Source organism: Carassius carassius, chromosome 32 (assembly GCF_963082965.1).
Source record: "Carassius carassius chromosome 32, fCarCar2.1, whole genome shotgun sequence".
Classification (NCBI taxonomy): Eukaryota; Metazoa; Chordata; class Actinopteri; order Cypriniformes; family Cyprinidae; genus Carassius; species Carassius carassius.
Window position 1 is genome coordinate 2,463,231 of NC_081786.1, and position 15,898 is coordinate 2,479,128.

Below are 15,898 nucleotides of genomic sequence, written 5' to 3' on the forward strand. Positions count from 1 at the left end.
GGAAATCTTAAACGCTGAAAACGGCAATGTAAACTCATGCACTTCTACTTGCTTGGGTTTTCGCCACACTTTGGACAGTTTGGATTGTTTTTTTATTTTTTTTTGTCATGTTCAGATCTTCCTTGAAACAGCAGTAATCTGAACTGTAAACTAGTTAATGTAATGGAAGTTTTTGAGTCTGAATGACATGATAAAAGTCTCCTTGATAGTGTTTTTTCTGTAAAGAATCAAACTCTGATGTTTTGTGTGGACTTGAGTGAAAATGTTTTTTCATTTATTTTTTTGCGTGCATTAATTGACATTAGCTGTTTCCATCACCCTGTTTTATGCACATTTTTACGTTTTGCATCAGAAATAAGTGATTTTTTTTTGTTTGTTTGTTTTTTACTCTCACTTATTGTGGTTTTTGACTTGTGTGAAAAAGAGTTAATGAGAATAAGGTGAGATGGAAACGCATTTGGGTTGGTCTTGGATCCAAGACCATAACCAATGCCATAATAATACTTTAACCATATTATTTTAATTGTGATAATTCGTAAAATGAAAAGTTATTGTACATTAATATTATCAATCAATTACTTTGACTCTAAATGAAATGTAGTTTATGTATATTTTAAATGATTTATTTATTTAATATTAATTTTGTTTAATATGTAATACATACAATGCCATAATAATAATGCTTTAACCGTACCGTAGCAATGAAATAAGTCTTCAGCATCTTTGCATGTTACCATTATAATTAATATATGGTAGCATCATGTAATATTCAAAAATATTTGGAATTGCATGCATGTGAAGTGAAAGTGAACCTGAAGCATTTTGTAATTAACACTGCCTGACCTAAAATGGTATAAACATAATATATTAATATATAAACAGAACTTATTTTTCTTCAATACATACATGCATGTGATTGTAGCCTATTTATATTTTAATATTCATTAATATATTTACATAATAAATATACACCGTATACACACATATATAATAAACAAAAACTTATATTTTGAATGCGATTAATCGCGATTAATCGTTTGACCACTAGTTTTATCACAATGATTGTGACCCTTTATAGGTTCAGGAAGTTGCTAGTGGATTTGTTTTCTCATTCGCTCTTTCAGTGATGACTGAAACTCAATTTGTGAGGATCATCAAGAGTCTCGTCAACATGAGAGTGAAGTTACGGCTCATTTAAATCTCTCCCAAAGACTCGTATCTACATCACTGACTCTCTTTCACACAAAAACAGAGTCGCTTTAAACCCATCCGCATTTGATCGTCTAGACTCAGACGTGTGTCTGAATGAAATGCCCCACAAATTTAATTCAATCCTGCCTCGGGCTGTTAATCACATGCATTGAAACACACAGCACTACACTAGATGTCCAAAATATATCTTATGGAAATCTCATCGCTAGCACTGGTACAAATTGAGATTCCCTTTATCCAGACCACACTGGCATGAAATGAAAGCTGTCAGCGGCCAAATCAAATATTTGCCAACGTGCTCCTATACGGCCGCCTCGTCAGTTGTGGGTGTAATTTGGCTATTAGCAAGAGGGTCAACGTTTTGATTCAATCAGCAGCTAAACATAGTACTCAAAAAAACATTGAATCCCCCCGCTGCTCAATAAGCCACAGTCAAAACATCTCTCCCGTCTCAGGCCAGCCACTTGACAAGAGTTATTTAAAAGTGCAGCGGCTCCAGTCTCGTATCGCTCGCGGCCCAATTTGGAGCGGGACCTAGACACCAAGACTGCTGTGAATTCCCCCTCGGAGTGCAAAGTTAGACCTCCGTTCGGCTCTTAACGACGCTAATAGAAATCGCAGTTCCAGCGCTAGTAACGAGCAGGCGCTCGGCATCATTAATATGTATTTTCAAAGATGGAATTTCCAATGAATGCCAGCTAACTAAATAAAAAGACTCCGGTTGGTTTGGGTGGCCTGAAAGCGATCCAGGCGAGCGTCACGTCAGACTGTCCTCAGCCTCGAACCCGGCGCTTCTCGGAGACATGGCTCTCTGTAGACCGTAAAACAGATCCTCTGTGGCACGAGGAGGAAAAAAAGCAGTCGTAAACCTTGAGCCTTTATGTTTTATGACACACGGCCTGGTGGAGAGCTCAAATTGACTGTTATGTGAAGGTATGAAATGGGTCCAGGATGAGGAAACGTCTAATTATAGGTTCTGACCTGCAACTTAACACTCTCTGCTGTAAATCCAAGTCAGACCTGTTGGGTTGCTATTAAGAGGGTTCATTACTGCGCACGGCTCTCTTAAAGTTTACACAGACGCTCCTGCTCTTGTTATGTTATGCCGTTCCATCGCAGGGCATAAAACGAGGAAATAATGACGTCTGTCTTTTTGTTGGATCCTCAGAGTAGCTGATAAAACTGCTGTTTAAACCGTTTCATCACACAGGAGCTCCATATAGCAGTAGCTTTTATATATATATACAGTAAATTAATACTTTTGTTCAGCAAGGATGCATTCAATTGCTCAAAGGTGAATGTAAAGCAATTTATAATGTTGCAAAAGGTTTCTGTTAGACTTTTTATTCATCAAAAATCCTGAAAAATAAAAATGATGGCTGTTTGCACAAAAATATGGGTTTTCGACACTGATAATCATAAATGTTTCTCAAGCAGCTAATCAGCATATTAAAATGATTTCTGAAGATCATGTGACGCTGAAGACTGGAGGAATGATGCTGAAAATTCAACTTTGATCACTGGAATAAATTACATTTTACAATATATTCAAATGGAAAACAGATTTTTTACATTGTAAAAATATTTCACAATATTACTTCTTTTTATCATTTATATGCAGCCTTTGTGAGCTGAAAAAACATTTCAACAACAATAGTGGGCTTGCATTGCTCATAATTTTCTTGAGCTGTTTTTAATTATGTTGACACATGATATTAAGAATAATAGTTAATTAATTTTCTTTTCTTTTTTTAAACAGAGAATTGAGAAGATGACCAGAAACATGGATTCCAGTCAGTACAGCGATTTCTGTGACAGTCGACAGCTGAGTTTCTGTAAGTATTAATTTACAAACACAATTTATTTTCCATTTATGCATTTGTCAGACACTTTTATTCGAAGTGACTTATATTGCATTAAAGGTGTGCATCAGTTCATGCATTCCTTGGGAATCAAACCCATAACCTTAATTCTGCTGATTGAGCTACAGGAATGTTTTAGGATTCTCTGCGTATGCACTGATGAATGCATCTGTTTTGTCGCTCTGTTAACGTCAGGTATGGTTTGTATTGTCAGTCTAGAGTGCAGCACTTGTCAGATATCGTCTCTGATGGGTTGTTTGGTTGGCAGTTCTGCGCCCGAGGGCTTGTAAGAACGCAGCTGTGGGATTGTGAACACACCACTGCTGGCTTCTGAAGGCCACATTTCAGCACTAATAACATGTTCAGTGGCTTTGTGCCGCTCCAGGAACTGTGATGTCTTACTGGCATCGAGCTGCAGGTCGGGACAACAGCACAGTAAATGTGCCTCGATAACCCTGTTACACAACACTGATGCTGAGCAAACACTAAATCTGACCGAAAACATGTCACAAGCGCGAAAAAAAAGCATTTGGGTTGCAGTGTACATTGCATTTTGCCTGATATTTTTTTTTATAGTGTGTAGAAAAGGAATGCAATATGCATTGCCTAACCTTTCAAGCAGTTATGTTAGTATGCTAGATTGTTGTCACGTTGCATGCATGTTTAAAGGAATAGTTCATCCAAAAGTACAATTTTGCTGACAATGTACTCACCCTCAGGCCATCCAAGATGTGCATGAGTTTGTTTCTTCATCAGAACAGATTTGGTGAAATGTAGCATTGCATCACCATCATCATCAAGGTGTTTTTGAACTTTAAACTGTTGCTTCCAGCTAAAATACAAGTCCGTAATCCATAATATTGCTTCCTCTAGTGAAAAAGTTGTCTCATCTGAATCAGGAGAGAAATCTGCACAGATCAACTTATGTTTATTAGATAAACAATCCTAAACGGCTCTAAACAAATATGTGGGTGGATTATTATGGATTATGGACCTGATGTATGCATCAATAATGGATGTTTCTTTTGTCTTCTCAAGATGGTAATTTATGGGCTGGTGTGGATTATTGGGATGTTTTTATCAGCTGTCTAGACTCTCATTCTGACGGCACCCATTCATTGCAGAGCATCTATTGGTGAGCAAGTGATGCAATGCTACATTCCTCCAAATCTGATGGAGAAAAACTCTTGTGCATCTTGGATGACCTGTCCTGGGGGAGAATTTTTATTTCTGGTTTCTGGTTGATCTATTCAATTAAATGTCAAATCAAGTGCATTGCTTTTGATAGCATATATATTATCTCACAAAGTTCTATCCTGTACATTTTGGCAGTATATGTTTACTAATCTATTTTTTACTTACATTTGGCACTGTGTACTATAAAGTTGTACTATATAGTTGCTATTCACCCTAACTGCTCCTCGCATCTAAATACGTCATCCATATTCCACACATACAGGAAACTTACCCAGTGTACACAGTATGCATATTGTATACTGTTTACTCACTAATAGGAAGTTTTCCATTCTGAAACTTCCCTTTACTGATCTTCTGTCAGCTATCCTTGCCAAGATAAATCATATAATTCTTCATTATGTGGTCACACTAAACTTTATAAATATGTTTCTGATGAGTAAAAAATTCATTGAACAGTTTGAACTTAAATTTACAGTAAAACCTACATTTTATTAACCTGCTGTATGTTTAACAGTATATTTATGCCCTGTTAGGGTTTTTCACCATATATACTATAGTAAGAGAACCAATTAACAGGTTTTTACTGCAGATCATTTTGTATAGTGTGCATCAGCAGATCATATTGTCACTCAAACTGTCTGTCAGTCTGAGAACCAAATAAAAAAAATGACAAAGTTTCATTACAGGAAATCACTCTGACATTTGCTAAATTGCCGCTTCATTTTCGCTCGTTCTGTTTCCAATGCAATAAAACCCTGAAAATAAGCTCTTTTGAAGTGTTCCAGTGCTTTCTTCGTTTCCTGGGAAAAATATTATCATCTTGTCCTTCATATCAAGTGCCATTACTCATAAGCTGATATGGTTTTATATTTTAGGTTGTTGACCAAGATATGACTCCTAAAACAGGCGATCCGTTTCAACACGCCATATCAGCATCTTTCATCCAGTACTGCAACTCCTCGGCTGAGGTAAACAAAACACTGTTCAGTCTACTTTTTGCTAATCAGTGTTGTTATTGTCAACTAGGTGACTATTAAAAACTATTAGAAATCATGAGCCTGGAAAACCATGAAATGAAGTTTAAATAGCATTAGATAAGTTTCTATGAAAATTAGAAATGCTTAATAGGCAACTAAGTGTAATAACATAAGTTTGTTGATTTCCTGAAATTAACTAAAACTAAAAACTCATTAGTCAATATTTTTTACATTTTAGTTTTAGGTTATTTCAGGAAATCAACAAAAATGACCAAAAATTACACAATATAAGTATATGTGATATATAAAACAAATACTATAAAAGTATATAAATAACACTTTGGCAATTATAAATAGTTTTTAAAGGTATATATCCCCCCAAAATTGTGTGTGTTTGTGTGTGTGTGTGTATACTGATATATATATACAGTACACATAATTATGAGACTATAATAATAATGAAATATTTATTTGGAAAATCTAAACTATGGACAAAGGGATAGTTCCCTCAAAAATAAAAATCCTGTCGTTTATTCGCCTTTATTAATTCACCTTCAGGACAAGGAGATGTTTAGCAGAATACAATAGAAGTGAATAGATACAAATGCAAGCAAGCTCCTAAAATTGCAACATAAAAGTGCAGTAAAAGTAAAGACCAGCATTAATATATTTTTATGCTTTCAACAGAAAATGATTTGGGGTGAGTAAATGATGACAGGATTTCCTATTTTTTATTTTTTTATAAACTATTCCTTTCAGTCAATCAGTGTCTTTTAGTTTGTTTGGTTTGATATTCTTTACCTATAAGCCTCTACATTATCCATTCTTATGTTCTAATCCACTTTTATTATGTTTTAAGATGATAGTTGCTGTTTGGTGACGCTGTAGAATAGTTCAAATGGTTTTTCCGGGTGATAACGGTCATGTCAGCAGCTTTCTCCGAGCGCTTGTCCATTGGAGAAGAAAACCAAACAAGAGCGTCCTGCTCCGTGGTTTTGACCTCTCGCCAAGTTTGTTCAAGGTGGTTTTGAGCGGCGGGATCCGTTCCATCGATGGACTTCTGTGTCACTGAAACCACAAAACCTCATCTGTCTCTCTCTCTCTCTCTCTCGGACTCGGCCAAGGCCACTCCGGGTCTGGAAGCGCACATGGTAGTTTTTATCCTGAATTCCAGTATTGTTTTTCTCCTGGTCCTTGGGGGTCGGCGGCGTGACCCTGTGGTTCGAGTGATAGGACCGAGACGTGTCGTGAGACTGCAGCTGATGTTTTCAGGGTCGTGTTTTGTAGCCGTGACCTTTTTTGTGACGAGAGTTTCCTAAAAACGAGTGTCTGACCTCCTCATACACATTGTGATTTTGTACTGCGTCTGATGTCACTCTTGAAAAAATAATAAGGAATTTGTGCTCACATATGTGATTTTTCTGGTGTGTCTTTAGGCTACTAGCACCAAAAATGAGACGGACTCTCCGGAAAACACACCTCCGTCCACTCCCAGCGGTCCTCTGATGGGACACCAGGGTAAGATGCACTCCTCGGCCCAGGGCAACAGTGGGACGAACCAAGATAGCAGCAGTAAGATCAAACAGAGGAAGAGGAAGAAGGTACACAAATACTGACGGATCATCTATATCATGTTGAGATTATATAGTGTCTGTTAGCACCACTAGTGTCTGTTTATTGGAACTGCAGTCTGTTTATTTGAGAAACCCAACTGGACCGGACATACAGCTGGGCTCATCAACCATTACTCCTTCGAGGACAGCTAGAAACCTAGGAGTTGTGATGGATCATCAGTTAAGCTTCACAGACCACATTGCTACAACTTCCCGGTCCTGCAGGTTTGCCTTATACAACATTAGGAAGATTAGACCCTTCCTGTCAGAGCAAGCAACCCAACTTCTTGTCCAAGCTCTTGTTCTCTCCAGACTGGACTATTGTAATGCTCTCCTGGCGGGCCTTCCTGCATGTACTGTCAAGCCTCTGCAATTGATCCAGAATGCAGCAGCGAGGGTTGTCTTCAATGAGCCAAAAAAAGCTCATGTTACTCCTCTCCTCATCAGGTTACACTGGCTACCAGTAGCCGCTTGCATCAAATTCAAGGTACTGATGCTAGCCTACAAGACGACCACTGGCACAGCACCAAGATACCTAAACCCACTGGTTAAATCTTATGTGCCCTCCAGAAGTTTGCGCTCTGCAAGTGAACGACGCCTTGTGGTACCATCCCAAAGAAGTTCAAAATCACTCTCACGGACCTTTTCCTGGACTGTGCCCAGCTGGTGGAATGACCTCCCAATCTCAATTCGTACAGCTGAGTCTTTACTCATTTTCAAGAAACAGCTAAAGACTCATCTTTTTCGCCTGCACTTAACCAACTAACACTAGCACTTTTCCTTTTCTTGTCTTTTAATTTAAAAAAATAAATAAAAAAAAACCTACCTATGCATTCGGTACTAGACTAACTGAGACTTGTCATGGCACTTGTATACTGTTGTTGTTCTCTTGTTGACCTGACTGCTTCTATTGTTCTCATTTGTAAGTCGCTTTGGATAAAAGCGTCTGCTAAATGATTAAATGAAATGAAATGAAATAACAATAGGCTCAACCAATGGGGAAGTTGGGGGTGGGGCTAGCTGTTTCTTTATAAAGTAATGTTGAACCAGAAATATTATTGTAATATAACACAAGATGAAGTTGTTTGTTCACATTTAACATTTTATGGATTGCCTCAAAAGTTTTGTAAATCATATAAAATAATATATTTTGAATGTAGATTTTAGCTGAGAATTATATATAATTAAGAAAATATTGATATTACTATGAATATTATTATTAATAATATATAAATAATTTGTAATAATTTTTATTTTAGTGTATTATTAATAATTCACTGCTTAAGATTTAATCATTATATAATAATAATATTAGTAATAACAACAACAACAACAACAATAATAGTAATCTATTATTATTATTATTATTTATAAAATAAATTATTGATTTTATAAATGTTATGGCATTGTATATTACAGATATTATTGGCTCTGATTAATTGCTTTTGTTATTCCTTTGATGTTGCTTTGGATGAAAGCGTTTGCTAAATGCATATAAATATAATTACCTTTTTATAATTAACTATTTTACTAAATGCATTAATGTAAGTGATTAATCATATTGTTTATTTAAATTCTTCTTCTTCGTCATCTTCTTCGTTAGGTGTGTTTATATGTATGTATGTATATATAATGATACATTTCTCAAACAATGGCTTAATAATAGTACATTTTAAATAAATTATTTTGAATTATTTTCAAATATAATAATAATAAGAATACAATCATCGCCATTATTATTTATCATTCTCAGCTAAAATATACATTAAAAACATATTTTATATCATTTACAAAACATACTTCAAAAATCATCATAATTTTAAGGCAGTTGAATCTTTTATTTCTTTTTCAAAATCTCCCGTCTGCCAGACAAACAGACAATCTTGCCCCAAGCTTACACCAATGGGCCACTCAAAACCAAACAATCAACCTAACTCTGTTTATTTTACACTAGAAGTAACACCCAGAGGTTGTTTTAATACTTATCATAGATTCCAGCCCTTTGATATGCAGTGGAAGCATTAGCAAGAAAAAAAGTCTGAGTATTTTCCTCCCCGTCCTATTTTATTGACTCCAGCTTCTCTGATGTTTATTGCACACATTCAAACAGGGAAGTTGTTTTTCCCTCGTCTGCTAAGAGATACCGAGTCAAAATCGTTCCCTTCCCTCCAATGACATCAGAGACACTGCAATTGCAGCCAATCACACGCAGCACTAATGTTTACTGTCAGGCCTCTATATATCAGAATCAGCCTGAGCTGCGAGTTCATAAAGCATCTAATGACACGTAGCATTTATATCTCTCCAGAGGTGAAGCGCCGGCCGATTTGGATTGCCAAAAGTGTGCGGCGTTTGTGTTTGTGCACTAAACTGCAGGACTCCCACAGTGTTTTTGAATTAGTAATAATACAAGCTGTATTTTCTCCATTGCAGAGCGCGGCGGCCTGTGGCGCGGTGGCTCAGAGCAGTGCCATCCAACCAACCCACATCAGAGAAGCCATCAGGCGCTACAGCCACAAGATCGGCCCGCTCTCCCCCTTTCCCAGTACGTAATAACAGAGCTGTAAAAGAGTTATATTTATAATCGCAGCGCAGCCCCATTTTAAAGTGGTCAAGCCCTAAAGTATTGGAATTGTTTAGCGCAATTTGCGGTTAGTGTAATTTTCCTCATTAAAGTCACATAATTCTACTGGAGACTTAAATAAGTGGAATTTCGATCCCTTTTGGAAATACAAAGGAGATTTAATTTTGTTTTGTTTTCTGTAAGTTCTGTTTACGGCTGAAGAAATGGCTGCTTATTTCGCACGCTTACGTATGCGACTGTGCAGCGAGTTATAATTTTCCATCAGGCGCAGAAGTGTGGGTGTCTTAAGTGCTAGGCTGCGTTTGAGATATGGCTCTTGGAGGCTTCGAGGCTTTCTCAGAGCCAATTTGGAGGCTTTTGCTGCTGTGGTCAATCTGCAATTCACAGGTGATGAGCAATTTACCAATGACGGCCCACTTAATGCTTCCTGAGCCAATGGCTGCCAGAAAACCTGCCAGTGTTGGTTTTCTGTGGCTGTTTTTTGTTTTAAATAATGATATTTGTTACTTTTTATTGTGATGTCATCTGGCAAAGCACTAAATCACAGTTTTAATTCATTTTACACCAGATTTAACTTGTTTTTTTTTTTTGCAAAATAACTTCCATGGTAATGCACAACATCCTGAGATATTTCAGTCCCATCTCTTGCATGTTTGTTCCAAATATTCAGTAAGAACTGCAAAGGCAAACCAAAGCATGATGGGAGCATGTTCTTACATTACATCTCTAAAAAACCTACAATTTAAATGTTGCCAAGCAATGCAGGATAAACGTGACTGGATTTCTATGGCATAAACATGAGCCCAGCATGTAGGAAAGTGGGAGTTGTGCAGGAACGCTGTGTATTGTTTAATATATAAAACAGGTGTTATATGGTTTCCAGTGTATGATACTGAGTGAAGAGTTCCAGATGTTCTCGAGTGCCACTCGTATTCGCCTTTGATGAGTAAATCTCGGCTCCTTACTGGGAATGGCACAGGAATAATTAGACGGGTTTGGTGCAAGTGACTGAGTGAGTGCCGTCAGAACCAAGTTATCATGTAATTGGCTGAGTTTTATTGCGACTGGAGCCAGTTTAAACACATGATTAATTGCACCAATAGGCACTTTTCACTGATCTTTTAAAAAGCCTGAAAGGTAGAATTAAGCCCTTGTTTGGATGGTCGAGTGTACATGGGGTCTCCAACAGACACAAGACACTTTCTCATTAACATGGACTGTTATCTATTGGTGTGGTCGACTTCCAGACTTTCGACGTTGCAGCAGTTAAGTCTACGTATTACCTTTAAATGCATGTGAGATTCTCAACACTCCCCCAGACTGAAACGAAGAGAAATCGCCGATCTGGAAACGGTTCGCTTTCACTCAAGTTTCACCTTGTGGATGTATAGCATCATGTAATTTAAACGTCTGCCCCAGTGACTGCTGTTGGAGGCTTTATCGGCCTCAAATTACCAAAATCAAGTCATTGTGAGATTATTAACTTTGAAATTGAATTAAGAGGGTAACGCAAGACCTACAATCATTCAGAGATCATTCGATTACACTCACGCACAGGGCAACGCAATTACCTCCCCGTCCTCAAGGACAGCAAGTCACCGGCCAAGAAGAAGTATACTTTTATTTGATTCCACAGTCTGCTGTTGTGGGAAAGCGGCTCATCAGATGGAATTGTTTTTCCTTTTATGTGTTAGTTTCTGCCAGTTTTTGTAAACGCCTGGCGAAAACATCCTTCTCTGATGCTTAATTTGACCTGCTAAAGCGAGAAAAACTTTCTAGTGCTTTCTAGTGGCGTAAGTACATGCAGTGTTAATTTAACATCCAGGTTTATTTCTAGTGCACAGATATCTGAAATTCACCTGTCTGTCTACAAATATTGAGAGTTTGAAGAGTAAGACTTATTAAACAGTGTGGTGAATTATAAAACATAAGCATAACTAACTGAATTATAATAATTATAACTGAATAGAAAAATTGGGAGGGTGTTCTCAGTGGTTTTTAACCTGACTTGTACCTTACTTGCAGTTTCCCCTGCTCTTACTTTACGTAACTCTTTGGGCCAAAGACAACAGACGATACAGTGATGTGTCTCCTCTTTCTAGTTTATTGCTCCGTCATCTCTGTATCTGAGGCCGCTGACATCCACTGAACTTGCTGTTTCTGTGCCATTTTCAATGCCTCATAAACACCTCATTATAAGCAGCCCATTGCAGCAGGTTTTACATCCCCAAATTCCAGTCGCATCCCTCACGTTGGCATCGGACGCCATTTCCTGCGAAACCTTCCTTAACAATTACACATTTACAAGTAGAGACATTCTTCCCCGTGGTTTGAATAGCTTGTTATTACTCCGTGAAATTGCTTCTTGGATGTCAAGCGAACGGTCGAACTGGCAGCGGTGTTCAGAAGTGGGTCAGTTGGAACGGGAAAATGACATACGGTAGTCTTCCAAAGAGGCAATATTTTATCGAAATGATATTAAAACCTCCCAGTGCAGAAATACAGGCCGAGTACTGGCGCCATTTGAAGTAAAGCGTAATATTTGTCTTTGAAATAAGTTTATCGGAGAAAGAACAGCAACTTCCTGGATTTTGAGCACAAATAGTTGGATTTGTTTTTATTTCACGCCAAAGTGTTGGCAACTGCAGCCTTTCTTTTCTTGTTTGCTGAAGCATCGATATGAAAATACTATGCCATTTGAAGCATGCCAGAAAACGCTTTGCTGTTTCTCTCTCCAGATTTATGGAGTCGTTTTTTTCTCCCCCTTCTTCTTAAGTATAATTTCTGTTGAGCCGCATCTGGAAGTATTTATTTCAGTGCCATGTAATCCATCTCGTGGCGCAGTAAACAGACTGGCTATTATTTTTGAATAAAGTCTCATCTTCAGGCTTCGAGAGCGCCGAGCGCTGCCTGCGAGCCCTCCTGGCTGTTTCAGATGCTATTGATTTACGGTGGGTTTTTCCACATGCTGACCCCCAAATCCCACTTCACAGCGAGGTGGTGTACAGTACGGCCCATTAAGTCGGAGTTCTGGGGATGCACTTCCCCGCTGGAGTGCGCTGGATCTGGCTGAGTTTCGACTCCCCAAATAACGGTGCTCTGCAGCACAATAACAAATCTAATCCATTAGCCTGAACTCTCGAAGGTGCTGCTTTACTCTAAATCACGCCGCTTTTCAGTTCATGCTCGAGGACAGAGCTCACATTTGGATTACAATACTGTTGTTTACAGCAAAGCATCATTGGGCATTTCCAGAGAAATTGAGCAATATCAAGATCAGTTGGGTTTTATGATGCAAAGCCTTTTATTTACTGACTGTGGCATGACTCGGATCAGGGATTCACAAACTAACCAGAGATCTTGACTTTCATTGAAACTTTTTTGTGATCATAACTACTTGCAATACTATTTATAATAATAATAATAATAAAATTCAAAAATTCCAAATATAACAAATAATTGAAATGAATTATTGACCTTAACTTAAATTTTCTTAGCATCATAGCTATTTGCAAAGGCTACTATATATATATGTATATATATATATATATATATATACACACACACACATACACACACACACATATAGACGTGAGTGTATATATATTACATATAGATATTGTAGTCTTTGCAAACACATGTGTGTGTTTGTGTGTATATATATATATATATATATATATATATATATAAGAATTTACATATGTCTGTAAAATTATATTTTTACATGTTTACATATATGCAATTGAATTATATAAGCTGAATTAAATGTTTATAGATCGTTTTTATTAGAATTATGTTTATTGATTGAATTATGTAAAGTATCTATGTAACCTATCAATGCAATATTATATATATAAAAAAACAACAACAACATCATATTGACACGAGTGATATTTCAAGCTGCATTAGTGAGCGTGTCCACTACACCGCTCAACCCAGCTTGTTCTAGCCATCAAACTCTCACCCCATGATTTTACAGACACAGATACGCCCGAGAGACGGTCTTGCATTAAAGCCCACACTTAGCCTTGTCTATTTTCCTAAGCCCTCTGGATTTCAGATGGAAGCGTCTGAAGCAGGTTCTGACCCGGGACGACTGTACATCGATACAGTTGAACTCGAGCGCTGGCGGTCTGACGGCGGGGAAGTCCCGGTCATACGGCATCTCGTATGCACCACAGCCTTGATCCAATTCAGCCGGCTCCACACAGACAGGACCGTCCCGCCGGGCGCCAGCGCACACACACACGTCTCCACATCTGTCTCATGCAGCTCATGAATATGCACGAGCAGGAGTTACACTTATGGCAACGTCTCATTACGGTCAGTGAAATGCACATGCATGCAGCTCTCTGCTATCTTGTCTCGAGACCTTTCATTCACACGTTTAGAGGTTAGTCCACCCAAAAATCAAAGTCCTGTCAGTTATCATCATTTACTCACCCTCATGTTGCTGCAAGGTGTGCTTTGCATCTGCAGCTGTACAGCAGAGCCAGCCATAGCTTTATGTTCGGAAAAGACATTATCTGAAAAGTCATAAGAAAAGTTAATATTTGCTGAAAATTGTGCTTTTGCTGCAGCTCTCAAATCCTATTTGTGTGGATGTTTCAGTTTGAAAATATGAAAGTGTGAATAAGAGCTTTTTAAGAGAAATTAAGAGCTAAGGAGGAGGATTGAAAAACAGCTGGAAATTGTCTATTCCACATTAAAACTTTCATTTGATTACAGAAGTAAAATACAGCATGTAAGTAGTATGGCCGTGTTATTTTACTTTCATTGTTATCTATACTGTTATAGTAACATTCATATCATATTGTTTATCTCTCTTCTGGTTTATTTTATCTTTAGATTAGTTATTTTTAGTAAATTTGCTGTTTTTGTCTTCTCTTGTTGTTTTTGTATGTCTGTATAGTTTTATTAATTATTAATTTTATTAATTGCACTGTTAGTTTGCCATTTAAGTACATGAAGTTAAACTGAATGAAAAATAAATAGTAAAATAAAATACAATTATTTTGATATTTTAATTTATTTCAGTTAAAGTTTAATTCATTACTTTTTATTTTGTGTATATATGATTTTATATTATACAATTTTAATACTTTTTCAGAAAAATTACAGAGAAATAGCAGTTCACTTTAATTTAAACATAATTTTTTATTTATTTATTTCTTTATTTTTGTCAAATGTACTCCAATAATCAGTTTTATCACACTATTATAACACCTTTTTGAGCTCAACTTTCACTGAATGATAAAGAGCATCTGAGACATTCTGCTAAACTCCTCCTTTTGTGAAAGAAGAAAGAAACCCATACAGTTGGAACTAATGACAGAGTTTTCATTTTTTGGGTGAACTATCCTTTCTTTTTCTCGTCCAGTTCCTGCCCAGGCTCAGTCTGTGACAGATCTTTGTTTTTCTTCGCTGGTATTTATGTTCTTTTTGTACTGAAGTGTTTAAATGTATTCCTGACCCTTTTGTCTAATGTGTATCTTGGCCTGTGGACCTTGCGTAAAAATGACAAGAGAGAACTATTGGAGGTGTTGGGGCTGAAATATGCACACCACGCAGTTTTATGGAGCGTGCGAAGGACTGGCTTTTGTTTATTGACACTAACAATGTTCCTGTGTTCATCAAACCGGCCGGCCAGCGTAAAACAATGACTGTTTGAACAGTCACACACGAGACCCATGTCTTATTGTTTATTACATGCCATAAACAATGCCTGATGGCCGCCTTTTTTTTTATCAGGCATAAAAATAAGAGGAAGACAGAATGATATTGTAGCTGATGAGTTGCATCTGGTCCCTTCAGCAGTGGACTGATAATTGGAGTGTCATCTCTCGGCGGAGAGGAGACAGTTTGTCTCTCACATTTACACGGCCGGCCAGCGAGAGGACACAGCGGCGCTGATCAAAGATAAACCTCCTCTCTCCAGGGGTCAGCCATCTTTTTTCCTCACGATCCTGGCAGTGATGCAGCTTAACAGGCTAGAAAAGAGAAGTGCAAACAGTTTCCTTCCTCACGCAAACAAGACGACCAAAGAAGCTTTTCTTTTAACTTGGCTGGGGTTTTGCCTGCCAAACGACCGGAGCACTGGAGGGACAAGCTGTTCTCCCCTTGTAATGGTGATCAGATCAAGCTGAGTTTAATATTAGAGCCATTCACCTCTCGTTACCGAAAATATAATAGAGAATAGACTGCCTAGTTTCCCTAATAGGTTTAACAAATGGCTGTGTGTGTGTTTGGCGTATAAATAGTTTGGTATCAGATTCTTAATGTTTTTTTTTTTTTTTAGAAATTGTTTTCAAAAAGGCTGCATTTTTAATCAGAAAAACAGTAAAATCAGTCAAATGTTGAAATATTATAATGTTGAAGAACTGCATTCTAATATGCTGATTTATTATTAGTGTTAGAAACATTATAGTTAAAAAGAACAGCTTTCGTAAAAAA

General features: G+C 37.4%; 1 protein-coding gene across 1 annotated transcript; it reads left to right on the forward strand.

Moving 5' to 3' along the window:
* The first annotated feature begins 1,171 nt into the window (after window positions 1–1,171).
* Window positions 1,172–9,953, forward strand: LOC132113355 (transcription initiation protein SPT3 homolog). The gene is made up of 5 exons (XM_059521150.1): window positions 1,172–1,177; window positions 2,972–3,047; window positions 3,270–3,274; window positions 5,147–5,239; window positions 9,295–9,953. The coding sequence occupies exons 1-5, from the start codon at window positions 1,172–1,174 to the stop codon at window positions 9,412–9,414; spliced, it is 300 nt and encodes a 99-aa protein (XP_059377133.1). The 3' UTR covers window positions 9,415–9,953.
* The last annotated feature ends 5,945 nt before the right edge of the window (window positions 9,954–15,898 follow it).

Bases quoted from the DNA above. Each gene is read 5' to 3' on its own strand.
- LOC132113355 (XM_059521150.1), top strand. The intron at 5,240-9,294 runs GTAAACAAAACA...TCTCCATTGCAG, and splicing joins ACTGCAACTCCTCGGCTGAG to AGCGCGGCGGCCTGTGGCGC.